The following is a 17,140-nucleotide window of genomic DNA, read 5'->3' on the forward strand; positions in this document are numbered from 1 at the left end:
AATTAATGAATTTTTTAATTTATTAAAAAAATTTATTATAAAAACTTTAATGCTTTATAATAATTTATATTACAGTTGATAGAATTTATATAATATACTTAATATATAATTTGAGTCTTGTATGTATTTAAAACGGTGAATCTGAGACGTAATGATAAATTACGTCGAATCGAACATACCGATACCCAGGAGTAAATTTCTACGTGAAAAATGTACTGTTAGAACAGACGTACTTTTTGTAGCAAAAGTACGCAACAAATAGGATTCTGCATTGGTTTTCACATCTGGATTGTGCGAAACATTCACATCTTCTAGACTCATTTCCTCCGCTAATTTTGTAAAATCCCATAATCTCAACGTATAGTCTAGGGATCCTGTCAAAATGATAATCTACTGTTTAACTTCTGTTTCGTTGAATCTATATAGAAAAATTGGTGGGAATTATAATAGAACAAATACCTGAGACTAGAATATTGCCATCTCGACTAAACGACAAGCAATGTATGTTATTTGTATGGCCTGATAAGGCTGCAACAAGATGACCGTGAGCTAAATCCCACACGAGTACACGATGATCTGCACCGGCTGAAGCCAAAAATCGTCCCTCCGTTGAAAAAGCTAGAGAAAATATCGATCCCTTGTGTCCGGTCATTAATCGAACTTGGCTGCCGGTCACACAATCCCATAATCTCACAGTCATGTCGCTGGAACCAGTCGCGACGTAATTCGAATTTGGATGAAACTGAATTACCTGTTAAAAAATATATATATAAAATAATATATAAGATAATAATCCATCAACAACTGAACAAACAACTTGATTGATAAATATTAAATAAATAAATAAAATTAATTAAAATTAAATAGATTAATTTAAAATTAAATAAATAAAATTAAATAAATTGAATGTTAAAAAATTATTTAAGAAGCCAGTTATTAAAGAAAATCAGACTCACATCAATATCTGAGTAATGACCAGCAAATATTCGTAGTGGTTGGTGAGAATCGGTTGCCCATAGTCTGGCAGTTTTGTCATTCGAGGCACTTGCAAAGTAATACCCATGCGGTGAGAATTTTACACACCACACGGGAAATAGGTGGCCTTTGTAACATACGACGCATGTCCATGTATGGAGTGACCATAGTCTTACTAAAACATATATTATAAATATTATTGCAAAAATTCTTTAGAAAAGGAGAGAAAGAGAGAGAATAAAAAATAATAGTCTATAAGAATTACTAATGCAATCTTTACAGATCATTCTTTTGCATCTATGCATTATATTGAATATTAAAATAAATATTGAATTTAAATTTAATTATTAATCTATAAAATAATATTGAATATTAAATAAATATTGAATAAAATAAATATTATAATTCTTTATTGTTGTGTGTAAATCTTTATATATGCAAAAATTATTTTTTTATTTTATTTAAAACGGAATATTAAGTATACAATGTACTTTTTTGTAAAACTTACTTGTAGTATCTTCTGACGATGAGAGCAAAAGATTTCTATCTGGACTAAATGAAAGGCTATAAATTGGTCCATTATGACCATATAGATTTCTTGCAGTTTCAGACGTCCTATCGTCCATCATTCTAACCAGTACGTCTTCTGTAAAGTTTTATACAATATGTATTTTAAAATTAAATTGAAAAAATATAAATTGAGAAAATTTTATTTCAATTTTTATGTTTTACCTGCTTCTCGTTCGACGTCGATTAATTGTTCACCCGTCTTCATCAACCTCAATTTTTGTGGAACTAAGCTCCAAACTTTTATACCGGAATCACTGAAGCCAATAGCTAATAAACTTGAGTCTTCTGCTACTTCCGCCGCCGTTACACTATAAATATTCCAATGTAATAATATAATTACAGTAAATATTAAAGAAAAAAGTTGCTCATTACATTACATTTACTTACGTATGAACTGTATTCAACAAAGTATAAAAGCATATAGATGGTAGACTATCGGCTCCCAGAATAACTCTTTTCGACGCTTCCCTCAATGCCTTAACTTTTTCAAGTTTATCTGCATCTTTCCTAAATTACAAAGATATGATTTGTATGAAAGAGTCATAAAAGCAACGATTAAAAAAAAAAAAGACTTTTATCTTTAATTATTACTTAAATTATTTATCATTTATTTGAAATTCTTACAGATTAGGTAATGGCATTCTGCCCACAGGTGGTGCGTTTGGATCTGATTTCGTTTTCTTCGAAAACAAAGGATCCTTCTTAGCCTTCTTCTTTTTTGGTTTATCTCCATCTCCGCCACCTGTATCATCCTCTTCTTCTTCGGCTGGCGCTATGCATTGAATATCTGGTTCCTTTAAAAGTCCATAATAGACTTTGGCCTTGTTATCTATAAAGTAACAATTTTATTAATAAAGCACGTAAGATAAAGAACTCTTTTCTTAGAAATATGAAACAATTTCATTACCTTGTCTAGTGGCTTCACCCACCATAGCTCCGGATGTTGCATCTATCTGTTCTTTATTACGAGCAACACCCTCGTACATGTCAAAGTAAAGATGCTCCTGTATAATGTTTAATAAAACACTGTATTTCTTCTCCTGCAAATGTCGCTTTAGTATAGAAAGCGTATCCCTCGACATTCTAATTATAAACTGATTAGATCTGCAAGTAAGCATCAAACGATATGTTAAAATTGTAATACTTTAGTTACACTTTTTCTTTTTACAGATATACTTACTTAAATGTGTCAGTTAATTCATTCCCCGCCATTTGCTCTCGTTTTGTTACATTGGATAATCTTTTCAAGTCATCTTGATAATATTCTTCCAAGTTTTCACTGAACTTTTCCATGAGCTGTTTTGCCTCTTTGGAATGGTTATTGTAAACTAATTCCAGATACATATGCACTAACACTGGGTATAGTATGGTCCCCAATTCATGCTATCATTATATAAACAAATAAATATTAGAGTGAGAGAATTATAATGTTATAAACTTATAATTATCATCATATTTGACACACAAAATACTTTATATTCCCAAGTATGTCAATTTTTATAGCTTTACTGTACCTTATAAATGTCCAAAGCTCCTTCTACAAATTTCTTCAATTCGCTGTACGCTTTTTCATACTGTGCAGGATCCCCCTCGCTCTTGTAAGCAGAAAGAACACTGGTCACTTCGGAATCAGTTTGCTGAGCTTCTTCAGCCGAGATGTCTGTGAGATTGGCTTCTTTTCTAAACAATTCTTCGGTCCCCTAAAAAAAAGATCCATTAATAGTCTATAATTATACACAAATTTATTTATTATATTTCTCATACAATAACATTTATTAATACAGAATATTCTTTCATCCCCTTCTGTCAACGCATAATTTTTCATCTTTATGTTTGGATACCAATTATGTTTTCGACACTTCGCAATGCAATAATTTCTTTATAACAGCATCGAACATTCTTTCTTGTTATATTTTAATAGATTTTCAAAGACACTTTGTATTTTGTTTCGGGCAGAGAAAACATTTTTGACAAAACTCGGTCATTGACAGATGGTTTTTTCTTTTTCTTTTTGGAATAAAATAAATCATTGACAGATTGGTTAGGAGAGAGGTTATCTTTCGCAACTTACTTTTAAATTGTACTTCTTCAAGAGCTGTAAAACAGCGAGCATGGTGCTTTTTTCGTTCTCCATACTTGCGCGATTATTAATTATTAATAAAGTATTAGGACACTTTTCTGTGAACTCTCGCGAAAAATTAAGCTCGCGAAGAGCCTGCCAACCTCTCGAAACGTTCGGCGGCGCCTCGGTCGCGATTTCGATATATCGCCAGTTTCGATATTTCGAGAATCTCAATTTCGCGACCGATAGACGTCCTCAAGTCGTAAACGGAATCACACGTATTCGAACTTCTCCGTACATTTCTTCCCGATTATTCCCGTTCAAAGGCGATTTTTGGCACGAAAAAGTTTATCGGCAAGTATCTCTCGTTTAAAGTATCGGATTGCGATGTGTGATATGTTTTGGTGACCCGCCTCTGTGTAAATTCGGAAGTCAATCATCACCCACTTGAGATTCCTGAAAACATCGTCCTCGGATAATTCAAGTGTAACGTATATCTGTCTACTTACTCGGCCTCTCACATCGAAATGCAGCAAAAATGCGATCATCATAATAAGGCACGTGCATACATTTTCTGAAAGGACCCGAAAAATGCTTATACAGATCCGCAAATCAATCTTTTTGAGTATAAATATAATTTTCTCTTTCGAATATTATTTCATTCAATATTATAAAAAAAAATCGAACATTTTGAATCATTCTTCCTTAATATCCAGTATAAATTTTATTTCGCGCGATATATTAAAAAATAATATTAAATTAATACTATATAATATTAATATTAATATAATTATTTATTAATTAACACACCCAGACTGGCACTGCCAATTATGAGACGTGCAACACGCCAAGGTCGCCAAGCAGTGCTGCCAATTTCAGATTTCAGATCGTGCAACATGAAACGGGAGAGAGAGAGCGCGTGTCGATGTGCGCGGCGCGTTCGACTTTTAACCTTCAAGTGGCGCAGCGTCACGTGGTCGGCGCGTCGGAATGTGGTGCGCGGAGTGGGGGCTGTGTGGCGCGCGCATCCCCCCACCACCCGCCCCGCCGCGGCGCCGAGTCGGGGTTGCCGCCGAGTCGAGCCGAGCCGAGCCGAGTCGAGCCGAGCTCGCCTTCGTCTCCGCCATCCGCCATTACGACTTGGCGACCTTGGCGTGCTGCGCGTCCCGTAAATGGCAGTGCTAGTCTTACACCAGTACTATTGTTTTTAGGTGTACTTTCGGTTGTTCGTGATCGACGTTTGCGCTCATCGCCAGTCCGCGACAGTACGAGTGTGAGCTTAATATTTTTACGTGCTTAATTATCGTATAAATCCGATCGCGTCGCGAAATCGTGCACCGACATCTTGATCGCGATCGCACGGGCGAGTCTTTTATACACGGGCGGATCGAATTACTTTCGTTGCGCTTTCGACGCGAATTTCCGGTGAGGTTCCGGGAGTTTTTCGGCGTTGTCGAGCCGCGATTTCTACGTCGTTGAATCGTGAAATATAAAACGTAGTGGAATGTAGTGCCCATTTCGTGGAATAGCGGCGACTCCTGAAGTGCGTCGCGATCGCGGGGGAGTCGCCACGTCATCGTCGTTCGATCAGGCCTTCCGATAAGTGGGCCTGGAAAAAAGCGGCGACGCAAAAACAGAGCATCGGTTCTATTCGCGCGCGAATAAGCTCTCGCGATTCTCGCGTTTTACCGAAACGCGTCGAAAATGTGATTGTCTAAAGTCCGGGCGTCGTCGCACGTCGCGAACGAAAAAAAGTAACGCGAGTGCAAGTGTTTTTCGAAGCTTCTTCTACGAGGAGGAGCCCCCGGGTGGCATCGGACAACGACGAAGCAACAATATGGTGAATTATTTATTATTTATTATTATTATGTTTACTATTAAACTCAATGTAAATAATAATTTTATTTTTTGAAATATGAATTATTTAAAATTTCATTATATAATTTTCATGTATTTTTGTTACAGTTTACAACTCCGCTGCTGCGCATCGTATCGGTGAGTCTTAGCAATTTTTATTTAACAAAAAGAATTATATTAGAATATATAGAAATTATTATATTTTTTATAACATATTATAACATATTATTTACATATTATATTTTAATTTTAATTTTTATAACATTATTTTAAAATTTAATTAACAAATTTTCATTTTATTAATATTTTTTGACAGCAATCAATTAATTAAAGCATTGATCGAGGATAAGGTTTATTATATTATATTATATAATTTACAACATATTGCTATTTTAAATTTTATAACAAATTATTATTTTAAAATTTAATTAGCAACTTAACACTTTAATCAGTTGACTTCTTTCAAAAAATATTATATCGCGGATATAACACACATATTTTTTTTACAACATATTAACATTAAAATTTTTTTTGACATTATTATTTCAAAATATAATTAGTAAATTAACGCTATATTAATATTTTTTGCCATAAATCAGCTGACTAAAATGTTAATTTGCAAATTAAATTTTGAAATAATAATATATGTTATAAAAATTAATATAATAACGTTTTATATAATATATTATAATACTTAAAACTCGATTATTATTTTTGACAGATATCAGTTGATTTCTATCAAAAAAATATTAATCGCAGATAAGGTATTACAATATATATTTCTATTTTAATTTTTATAACATTATTTTAAAATTTACTTATACGCAAATTTTTACTTTGTTAATTTTATTTTACTTTATTTTTACTTAATTATATTTTTTGAAAGATATCAGCTGATTAAAGCATCAATTTGTTAATTCATTTTTAAAATAATAATATGGTATAAAAATTAAAATAATAATGTTTTAAATAATATGTTATAATTCTTTAAATTGGATTAATATTTAAATATATATATATATTTTTTTAATATTAAAATTAAATTAAAATCAATGTTAAAATTACGATTATTATTTGGCGATTATGTGTAATCATTCTTGATGCTATAAACTCGTTGAATTTTGCATACTACATACGAGCATTAGATCTATATTATTTTATAATCTCTGAATACTCTAATATCAAAGAATTATATTAGAATTTTACAAGATAATAATTGTTACAAATTATTTTGAATTCTCATTATTGGTAGGATAAGTGGAAAATGTCTCTGAAAAATTTTAAAAATTATCTAAAGCGCATAAAATAAAATAAAAATTAATGTTAAAATTACGATCATTTGACAATGTACAATCATTCTTTATTGCTATATTAATCCATTTCTAATATTCTAATATCAAAGAATTTTACAAGATAATATTATTATTATAAATTATTTTGAACTCTCTTATTATTGATGGGATAAGTGGAAAGTGTCTCTGAAAATTTTTAAATATCATCTAAAGAGCGCAAGTGTTTGCGCCGAAATAAATAAACCTCATTGAAATGCTTTTGTTCGACAGTTTATTACATACATTGTGCCAGTATAGAAATATCATACAAATTCGAAGATGCTTGAACGAATTACGAAACGTTAGATCTACGCATGTTTCTTTTTTTTAATCACGTGAACGTACAAGAGAGCGGTGTAGGTTCTACGCAAACACCCCAAAAAAGGCTGCAAACGCGCCTCGTGCATTTTCTTTCTTTTCTCCACTAAACGAACAGCGAAATAATTAATCGAAAAGTATTATTGTACAATTCGGTGCGTTACTCGCCGTCACTCATTAAGCTTTCTTATTGAACTTATTACGTTTTCTTATTGAAAGTACGCAAAAGTTCCAAATTTTTGCGCATTTCTGAAAACGTTGTACAACAATCTTGAAATGCAAGGCAAAACGAATTGGCAAAAATAATTAATATACATTAGGCAACATTTAAACCCCCCCCCCCTTCTTTTTAAGACACTTAATTCTAGAAAGTGAATTCATTTCATTCGAAATCGAATATAAATGTTTTCAAAAAAGTGCACAAAGAGTAAAAGTATCTTTTCAACACGATATTTTATTGAATATAAAAACAGAAAAAATGTTTTAAATTATTTAGAATTTTTTTAAAATAATAAATTTAATTAAATTTGTCCCAGAATCTAGATTGTCAAATCGAATTTACATTTAGAAATAACGTGTATATCGAAAGTAAGAAGATGTATATAAAATATCTTTACTCTTTTTTAAAACACTTTTTAGTGTTACTATTTATAATTTCAACTCAAATTTGTATTTCAAATATCTCAGAATTATATTTTAAATAATTCTGATTATTTTTATGGTGAAAGTTGAGTTAGGTTTCTTAAAAAGCATTTTTTTGGTGATTTATCTTCCAGTAAATAAAATAGTTGAAATAAAAAAAAATAGTCAATTATGATAATATAAAATTTAATGTATTTACGATTCTAAGACAAATTGAATAAAGGTATAACATTAAAATTGAATACAATAAGCAATTCCCTTCGCTGATTTGTCATAAATTCGGTTGCATTAGTCCTCAAAATCATTAATATTTTGAAATATTTCACTCTTATTTTTTTCTCTATTAATTTCTAATTTTATTTCTTTTCCCCAACGTATCAGAAAATTGCTAACTTAATAACATAATTATCGGATGCGAGATGAAAAATATAGAACTTTATTTCTGATTAAAATAAATAGAGATAGAAATCGAGAGGGAAAATAGAAGGGAAATTAACGATTATGAAGCTAGCGAATCTTGCTTCGAACATTGAAGAAATTCATAATTTTACATTTTACATATATATAATTAGTTTCTATAAATTTTTGTTATTTAATTAGCTTGCAAGGCGACGTCAATTGCACGGTTCGTCAAAAATGTAGCTTCCTTTATGCTCGATTAAATTGAAGGAGCACCGCTCCCTTGTCCTTCTTCGGTAATTAAGCGTAATCATCCATCTTTTTTAAACCGAGAGGCTCGCCTCTCGTTTTAAACGTACAAATTTGAAAGAAGAACACAGAACATATCGACGACGATAACGCGGCAAAAATTCTATCATTCGAGGACAATAGATAAATAAATCGCATCGTAGGGCAAAGCCCTACCTTCGCAAGCATATCTCTCCTTCTCTCTCTCTCTCTTTGCTGTTGTGAAAACTTAACATAACTGGAATAATGCGCAATCGTTAATATAAATTTACACATAACATATGTGTGCCTATATATAATATATATCTATATATATATTCCACTATTCATATTTTCTACGCTACAACTTGCGCCTGAGTACATCATGGTTTAACATTGCTTAGATTTACAGCAATTAGCAACTATGTACAGTGTTTTATTCCAGTATTGGGTTGTCGGGATCGCTTCTCTCTTTTCTTATATATATACACGCAGTTAACGACATGTGTCTGAAATTGTTTTTGCAAGTATTCGGCTGAAATTGAATGTGTTTCAGAAATAGCGCGACGAACTTTTATCTCACGCTATTTCTTTATATTATATAAATAAATTTAACGCGTTATGCAGTAAAAAAAAATAAATAAAAAATGACAAGAATCGAAAGTCTCTGACGAGACAATCAGCGATGATTTTACGTCAATCAATATATCTGGATAATGCATAGGGTGTTCAAAGTTCTTTAAAGCTTAAACTTCCACAGTGTTTTAATGCGATAATTGATCTCTCTCATCACATATTGTTACAGCTGACAAAGGAAATCTATAAAGCGCCAAAAATTCCGATTTTAATAAAATTTTACATACAACATATAGGAGGGATAAATAGATAAATTTAGAAATTTTTAATTGCAGCTCAAAAACGATTCTAACCATCTTTCATATATAGAATGGTTTTTTTATTTTTCTCAATATACATATATCTTAATAAAAATATTCGAGATTTCAAAAAATGTTTTGAAACAAAAGTTTGGTAAGAACATCTCTATTTAATTTAATATTTTGAAATTTAATTCAATAATATTTAATTTAATAATATTAAAAAAAAATTATTTTTTTAAAAATTATTTTTCAATCTTTAAAAAAATATTTTCAAAATTTTATTAATGTGATTAAATAGAGTAATTTTATAAAATATTTTTTGATCTCTCTGTTTTTCGAGATATATTGAAAAAAGTAAAAAGTTTACATATGAGGGGCGTTTTAAAAAATTTTTAATTTAAATATTTTTTTATTTTCTCTATATGTGTGTAAAGTTTCATCAAAATTAGAATTTTCGGGTTCGCGAGATTCTCTTCAGTTGCAAGTGGATAAATATCAATTCGCGCAGCGGAAAACGTCCTAAATAATATCCCCCCAAACCTCTTCTTCATTGCCAGATATATCCAGATATATCATGTCGTTTCTATACGAATCATCTTTCGAACATCGAATCCCGACGCGTCCCATTCATCCCGTCCCGTCCCGAGCCTGTTTGATTATCGTCGAAAAATCATGACAAGATGAGACACGAAAAGGAGTCCTTTGGTATCTGAAATTCGTCCACCGCTGTAAGTGTGTGCGTGTCGAGCGTATATCTTTTTTTTCCCGGATTTCTATTCAGATCTGCCGTCGTAAATATCTCGCCGTTACGGCGAGCATGACGACCAGGGTCGCTAAGAAGGCGAAGGACGGCGAAGGGGTTGTCGTTATCTTGGTTTCCTCGCATCCGTCACGCGCACGACACTATGGACTTCCCGTATCGTGATGAAACGAGTCACTGTCACTCTCGACGTAGGTCACGAAGCTGTCAGTGCTGTCGGGATGCTGGCCCATATCCGGTCCGCCGCCGCCCGGATGATGGGGCCCCGGCGGCGGAAGCGGGCCGCCCCCCCCGTCGCTCATCGGTCCCCCGAGCATCCCCGGGGGTGGCAATTGCGGCGGCGGGCCCCCGTGCAAGTCGTAGCCGTGCATCTGTAATTATTGTTACATGTAACGATATTCGAATACGAATTTTAGAAAAATTGGATACCATTTTTTTTAAATAAACTAAAAACTATATTTCTGTATTTAATATATATTTTTCATATATATACATATGTATATATTATATAATTTGTATATATAAAATATATATATTTTTAATATATTTAAAAAATATATATTTTTTTAAATATATTTCATAAACATATTTAATATAATATTTTTATTATACATATATACGCAGAGAAAATTTTCTTTTAGGCCCATTTTCTGGATCTTCTTTTATCGATAAAAGAAGATCTAGAATCTAGAATATGGGCCTTAGAATTTCCCTGAAAATTGTGATAATCGTGGGACAATATGGTATAGAAAGAATTTTATGAGAATTTCTCTGATTAATATTCATCACAATAAAAATAATAATCTATTACAATAAAATATAAAATGTGTTTGAATAATTTTACTAATGCAGTTTAGTAAAATTAATCAAACATGTTTTATATTATATTGTGATAGATATTATTATTTTTATTGTGATAAATATTAATCAGAGAAATTCTCATAAAATTCTTGTCATACCATATTGTCTCACGACTATCATGATTTTTCCGGGTAAATTTTAAGAGAAGATTCTCTCAGTGTATTTTTAATATATATAATATAATTTATGTAAAAAATATATATAAATATTTTAAATAAAAAATAAAAAAATATGTGTATATTGTATATTAAATATATATATACATATATATATCTTTTTTTTTTAATGTAAATTTAAATGTGAGATATCGATACCGTTTTGTCGCATTTCTCCTGAGTAAATTTTGCTTCACCACGTCCATATCCAAGAGGATATAATTTTTTTCTTCCCCGATATCTCGCGTTAGGACATGTTTACGTATTTCGGCGCGTATTTTACCTGGGACACCAGATGATGGAAAGACGGCGCGTTGGGATCCAGTCGCTCCAAGTCGGTATGAAGGGCGAACTCCGAGAGCGCCTTCCACGGCGGCTGATAAGCCTGGACCTCCAGCGGCGTCATGCCGATGGGACTCTCGTGTCTCACGGGGCTGCTGGCAACCATGGGAATGCCATGCATGCCGCCGAAACCCAACTTACGCCCGTCCTGAAATAAAAAGTGCTTGGATCCATTAGATCATTTCATCCCGTTTTAACGTAACTCTCTTATCCTAGTCTGTTTAATTTATAAAATATATGCGGAGAAGCGACTCTTTCTTCCTTCAGAAGATGAGATTATTCAAAAGTAAAATTTCAGAATAATCTTACGTTAAAAAAAAAAAAAATAAATATATAGCAGAATATCGATTTGGAATTTTGTGTCGCGACCGATGTCATATAAATCTTTACCTTCTCTTGCATCTGCTGCTTCAAAGCGATCGTCTTTTTTTTGTCCTTGCACCTCTTGTTCTGGAACCATACCCTAATTACGCGCGGACTCAGCTGGGTCATTTCGACGAGCTGCTCCTTCATGAGGGCGTCCGGGCGCGGATTCGCGGCGTAGCAAGTCCTCAGGGTGTGCAGCTGCTTCTCGTTGAGAACAGTGCGCACCCGTGTAGGTTTGCCGTCGGATCCGCCGCCGCTTTTGTGGCCACCGGACCCGCGGACGCCGACACTCGCCTTATGGGATCCGCTCTCCGATCCGGAGTCTGCAAAGTGTCCGGAGAATTTTTAGCTCGCTTCTTGATTTTTTATGCTCTTTCGTCGATGCATAATTTTGCACCTTTCTCTATCAATGTATGGATATCCGGGTACCAATTGTATGTTTTTGACACCGCGACTATTTCTTTTTTAGAAGCTTCTGGGCATCGAACGTTATTTCTACACTGAGAGAATTTTCTCTTAGAATTTACTTTGAAAATCATGGTAATCGTGGGACAATATGGTATGGAAAGAATTTTATGAGAATTTCTCCGATTAATATTTATCATAATAAAAGTAATAATATGTATCACAATAAAATATAAAACATGTTTAATTTTACTAAACTGCATAGTAAAATTAATCAAATATATTTTATATTTTTTGTAATAGATATTTTTATTGTGATAAATATTAATCAAAGAAATTCTTATAAAATTCTTTCCATACCATATTGTCCCACGATTACCTTGATTTTCAGGGTAAATTTTAAGAGAAAATTCTTTTTGCGTAGATATATTTTAGGAGATTTTTCCGAATGCAAAGGGTCTTTGTATTTTGTTTCGGGCGAAGAAAAATTCCAACATACGTTTTTAACATTTAAAGTTACTTTATGTATCTGTTCATTGATGAAAAGATTAAGGAGAAAATAAAATTTTATGAAATTATTTTATTTTATTATTTTATTCAATTTTATTAAATAATCGTGAATAATCTCCGGGAAACTTAACTTGAAAAATCTGTTTTTAATCGCGCGAAACTATTATTGCATTTAAAACAAAAAAGAATAAATAAATTTACAAGGAAAAAAATCTCAAACAAAAAAATTAATTTTTAACACATTTTTGACATTTAAAGTTGCTTCGGGTATCTGTTCACTGACAGAAGGATTAGACATGATTAAAAGAAATAAATTTCAAATATAATGTATACGAGTAAATTTATTATTTTATTAATACTCCGAAAAGAGGATATTTTGAATAAAAGATGTTGAAAATAGGTGCGAATAAAGTATAAATAATAAAGTAATTTAGCATCTCGACATGCTAACGCAAAAATAATAATTCTATATAATATAAGAGACATTCAAGATATTTATTTAAGAAAATTTGAATATTATATGTAATCTTGAAGTAGCATCGTATTTTTCAAGAAAATATGTCTTTCGAAAATATTATATAATATCTCATGAATAAATAAAACTATCCACACATTTTTTTCGCGAATAAAGTCTATAATTCTTCTGCATTTGTCATATTTTTCATCGAAAACACTTTTGATTCTTCACAATATATATTACACTCATTTCTATCCATTTACATAATATGAATATTCCACTATATTTTCCAGTGTTTTTTTTTAGATTCCATCTTTCACGACGTGTTGCTAAATTAAAAAAAAGTGTTGAGATCTTGCACATATAAGAGAGAACTTTACTACAATCTATAAAATATATAAAAAAAACCACACCAAAATTAACAAACTGTACTTAAAATATCGATCGACTTGAATCATTGCGTGACATTTGTTTGCGTAAATAGATATTAATAGTTCGCGGAAGAGAGAATAGATTAAAAGACGCAGAGAGATGTTTTCGCAAATTAATTACTTAATCTAATAGCTGAAGAGGTGTCATTATTTTTACGACATGGCGATAAACTGGACGTGAGAAAAATTAATTTGCGCGCATAAATTAAATTACTCCGATCGCGAAATCATAAACTTGACAATAATCGACAGAAAACTTTCTCAGAAATATTATTTTTATCCACATCGATCGCTTCCTTCAAAGTTAACGCTTTTTTTTCCCGATCGATCGTAAAAAGCCTAGTTGCATCTCTCATTCCGTCGAGATTTATTCGAAAAAAAAAATTTCGCGAAGTACATAGAAATATTTCGGGCACGATGGGTCACAAAAGAAGGGAATACGCATATACGATACGATTCCAACCCGCGGGATCATCTTCCTAACCGGTCTTGCAAAACGGTGAACGAGATCATGCGACTAATGGGAGATTCGGATATGCTGGTTCAGCATGGCGGACAAGAAACGTAAAAAGTACGGACAAGGTATATCGACGCGACAGTCAAAAGGACAATATTTTCGACGAGCAAACGTGGATCCGTGATTTCTCGATCGTCGACCTTGAAAACGCGCGGGAACGTCGCGAAGATTGATTTGCAATCGTGACGTTTTATTTGCAAAAGGTGGAAGCGGGTTTCTTTATTTTTTGGTCGAAAAGTATCGCGTTGTTTAATTTGCCGTCTGGCTCGGACCTTCCTCCTTCTCCCCCCTTTTCCCTTCGAGGATATGTAAAGATCTGTCCAAAAGATGTAAATTTCTCAATGCGAACAATTTTGCGATTGCTGCAAAATGTAGAGTACATGAAGAATCAAATATTTTTATATAATAAATTATATAACATTCGGAAAAAAATAAGAAAAACATTCTGTACACAGAGAGAATTTTCTCTTAGAATTTACCCTGAAAATCACAATATGGTATATGGAAAGAATTTTATGAGAATTTCTCTGATTAATATTTATCACAATAAAAAATATCTATCACAATAAAATATAAAATATGTTTGATTAATTTTATCTAATTTAGTATGATAGATATTATTATTTTTTATTGTGATAAATATTAAGAGAAAATTCTCTCTGTGTAAGAATAAAGTAATATTCTAATTTCATTCTAATAAGAATAATATTCTATATCAATTTTTAATTACTATATAATTTTAGAACAGTCAAACCGTTATTTCTACGAATTTTTCTTTAATTATTTTCGTGAATAGTTTAAACGTTGCATATAATAAATACTTAATAACACAGGATGTATGAAAGACGAAATTTAAGAGAATAAAATTATTTCGCGAAATGATTTAGCAAAAAAATTGTTGGTCCATCTGACAATATTTTTTAACCGGGTCGTCTAATGGTGCATCCTATTGTTAGATGACACCGGGGTACTTTGACGTGGGGGGATGGGGGGGGGACCAGGGGGGGCTCGAGATCTAGTAGGTCCGCTGGCAGGAAGACGCGGAAAGCTAAGAAGAGCGCACTACACAGGAGAGAACAAACGAAATCCCAGTATTTCTGTGTCCTAACCAAATAGCGGTCCCGGTTGGCACAAGTAAGGAACGTTGACACGGCGGCATCGACGAGATAAGAAGAGCGAGTACAAAAAGAAGAGAAGACTCGCTCGATCTTTGAAAAAACGATCGCATATATATATATATATCATATAACAATCGTATCTCGTAGATTTTTTCCCTATTTCTTCGGATGAAATGCGAGAGACGTGAGAAATGTGTGAAGAAATGTCTTGTTTAGCAAGGTTACAAGTTAATCATGGGAACGATTTTGAGGGAAACTATAGAAGCTGTGGGTTGAAAATTTTAGTAAAGCTGTCAATGTGAAATATGTATTTAGTAGGCTAGAAAGAGCCAGATGCGAATGATAATGCGTTAATTTCGATGAAAAATTAATTTTCCATGAAAAATCAAGCAACAGATTTTTCTTGGCATGTAATAAATGTGTAATCAGTCTTAATAACAAATTAATTTTCCTAGGAAATTTCTCTTAAAACTGATTATATTTATTATATATGTATTATACATATTTATTATATATTTATTATATGTATTATATATATATTATGTATTATACACAGAGAGCATTTTCTCTTGGAATTTACCCTGAAAATCATGGAAATCGTGGGACAATATATGGTATGGAAATGAGAATTTCTCTGATTAATATTTATCATAATAAAAATAATATCTATTACAATAAAATATAAAATATGTTTGATTAATTTTACTATGCAGTTTAATAGCGAAATTTAGTAGAGAAATTCTCATAAAATTTTTTCCATACCATATTGTCTCACAATTATCATGATTTTCAGGGTAAATTCTAAGAGAAAATTCTCTTGTCAGTGTATATTATGTATTTATATTAATTTTTCAAGGAAAGAGAGTTATTTATTTTTTATTGAAACTAATTAGTTGTGCACAGGGCACAAATTTTGATTTATATATTTTATCTCGTCTTCGTCTCTTTGAGAAGGTCGAAGGAGAGAGGTGGATTATTAAAATAAAAATTTCGAATTGAGATTTAAAATTTAATTACTTGATATCAGACCAAGAAAAATTCCTGTCTTGTGCACAATTAATCAGAATTTTTCAATAAAAAATTAATTTGTTTTCAAACTGATGCTATTATCCGCGTCTGACTCTTTTTGAACTCGTTGAAATTTAAATAGAAGCTATGAATTCCCTCAAAATATTTAATTCTTGCATGGATTTTTTGTTATTCTTGAAAATGCAAATATCGATTAAAAATACTTTAACATCGTACTTAAAAAAATCGTATCAAACTTTTTCGTTTTATATGTAAATATTATATATATATATCATTATATTTATATATATAATCTGTATCTTCTCTTAATTTTCGAAAAACCATTTTTAACGAAATTGTGGAATACTCATAATAATTTAAGAGAGAATATTAAAAAGCATGAAAAAATTTATATCACCAATAATTTTAATAAAAAAAATCCTGAAACTATAAATAAACTATAGAGATCCTCTCTTTTATTCCGACGCTATAAAACTAAAGTCTCGCGATATCAAGGAAGATTGCTAATTTTCGCCGGCTGATGGAAGCCGAATAGTTTATTAGGGTTTATTGATATAATTCGAGCTTATATATGTGTGTACACGCATATACAATATATCTGTTATTAATAATTCGGTGACACACACACGAGATTGTGTCGTCCCGCGGGATATCCAGCGCGCTAATAAAGAAGATAGGAACAAGAGGGAACAGATCGTGCGTAGTTATGTGCGACAGTAGTTGGCAGGGTGGTGTTACATTTGGCACCTCGGCAGCCTATTCTAAAGACACATCGTCGGCGCGAGATGGTCCAATCTTTTTTTTCATACGTAATATAGAAAAGGATGCTCGCGCGCACGCGCGACGTTCTCGTGACGAATCACAATGACAAGTGCGAGAGGACTCGCTGC

At 32.0% G+C, this 17,140-nt stretch overlaps 2 protein-coding genes across 3 annotated transcripts in view; both read right to left on the reverse strand.

Annotated features, from left to right (window-relative positions):
* Window positions 1-36: 36 nt before the first annotated feature.
* On the reverse strand, window positions 37-3,780 carry Taf5 (TATA-box binding protein associated factor 5). Its single transcript, XM_083050072.1, has 11 exons — window positions 3,617-3,780; window positions 3,060-3,245; window positions 2,726-2,928; window positions 2,453-2,649; window positions 2,170-2,374; window positions 1,933-2,052; window positions 1,708-1,853; window positions 1,484-1,621; window positions 957-1,150; window positions 460-751; window positions 37-374 (listed from the first exon to the last, which is right to left on the reverse strand). The coding sequence occupies exons 1-11, from the start codon at window positions 3,677-3,679 to the stop codon at window positions 160-162; spliced, it is 1,959 nt and encodes a 652-aa protein (XP_082906198.1). The 5' UTR covers window positions 3,680-3,780; the 3' UTR covers window positions 37-159.
* A 3,332-nt stretch (window positions 3,781-7,112) lies between these two features.
* The window catches only part of Tup (LIM1_Isl and LIM2_Isl domain-containing protein tup), a 48,335-nt gene continuing 38,307 nt past the window's right edge, over window positions 7,113-17,140 (reverse strand). Inside the window, exons 4-6 of one of the 2 annotated variants that reach the window (XM_083049574.1) lie at window positions 11,808-12,106; window positions 11,359-11,565; window positions 7,113-10,430 (exon numbers count right to left, since the gene is read on the reverse strand). In XM_083049574.1, coding sequence (XP_082905700.1) covers window positions 10,203-10,430; window positions 11,359-11,565; window positions 11,808-12,106 — 734 coding nt within the window. In that variant the 3' untranslated portion in view covers window positions 7,113-10,202. Of the gene's footprint in view, window positions 10,431-11,358; window positions 11,581-11,807; window positions 12,107-17,140 lie in introns of both variants that reach the window. The other variant, XM_083049573.1, reaches the window with a different exon arrangement.

Source organism: Prenolepis imparis, unplaced genomic scaffold (genome assembly GCF_030444845.1).
Source record: "Prenolepis imparis isolate NDT839.2.m4 unplaced genomic scaffold, iyPreImpa1.0 SCAF_11, whole genome shotgun sequence".
Taxonomy (NCBI): domain Eukaryota; kingdom Metazoa; phylum Arthropoda; class Insecta; order Hymenoptera; family Formicidae; genus Prenolepis; species Prenolepis imparis.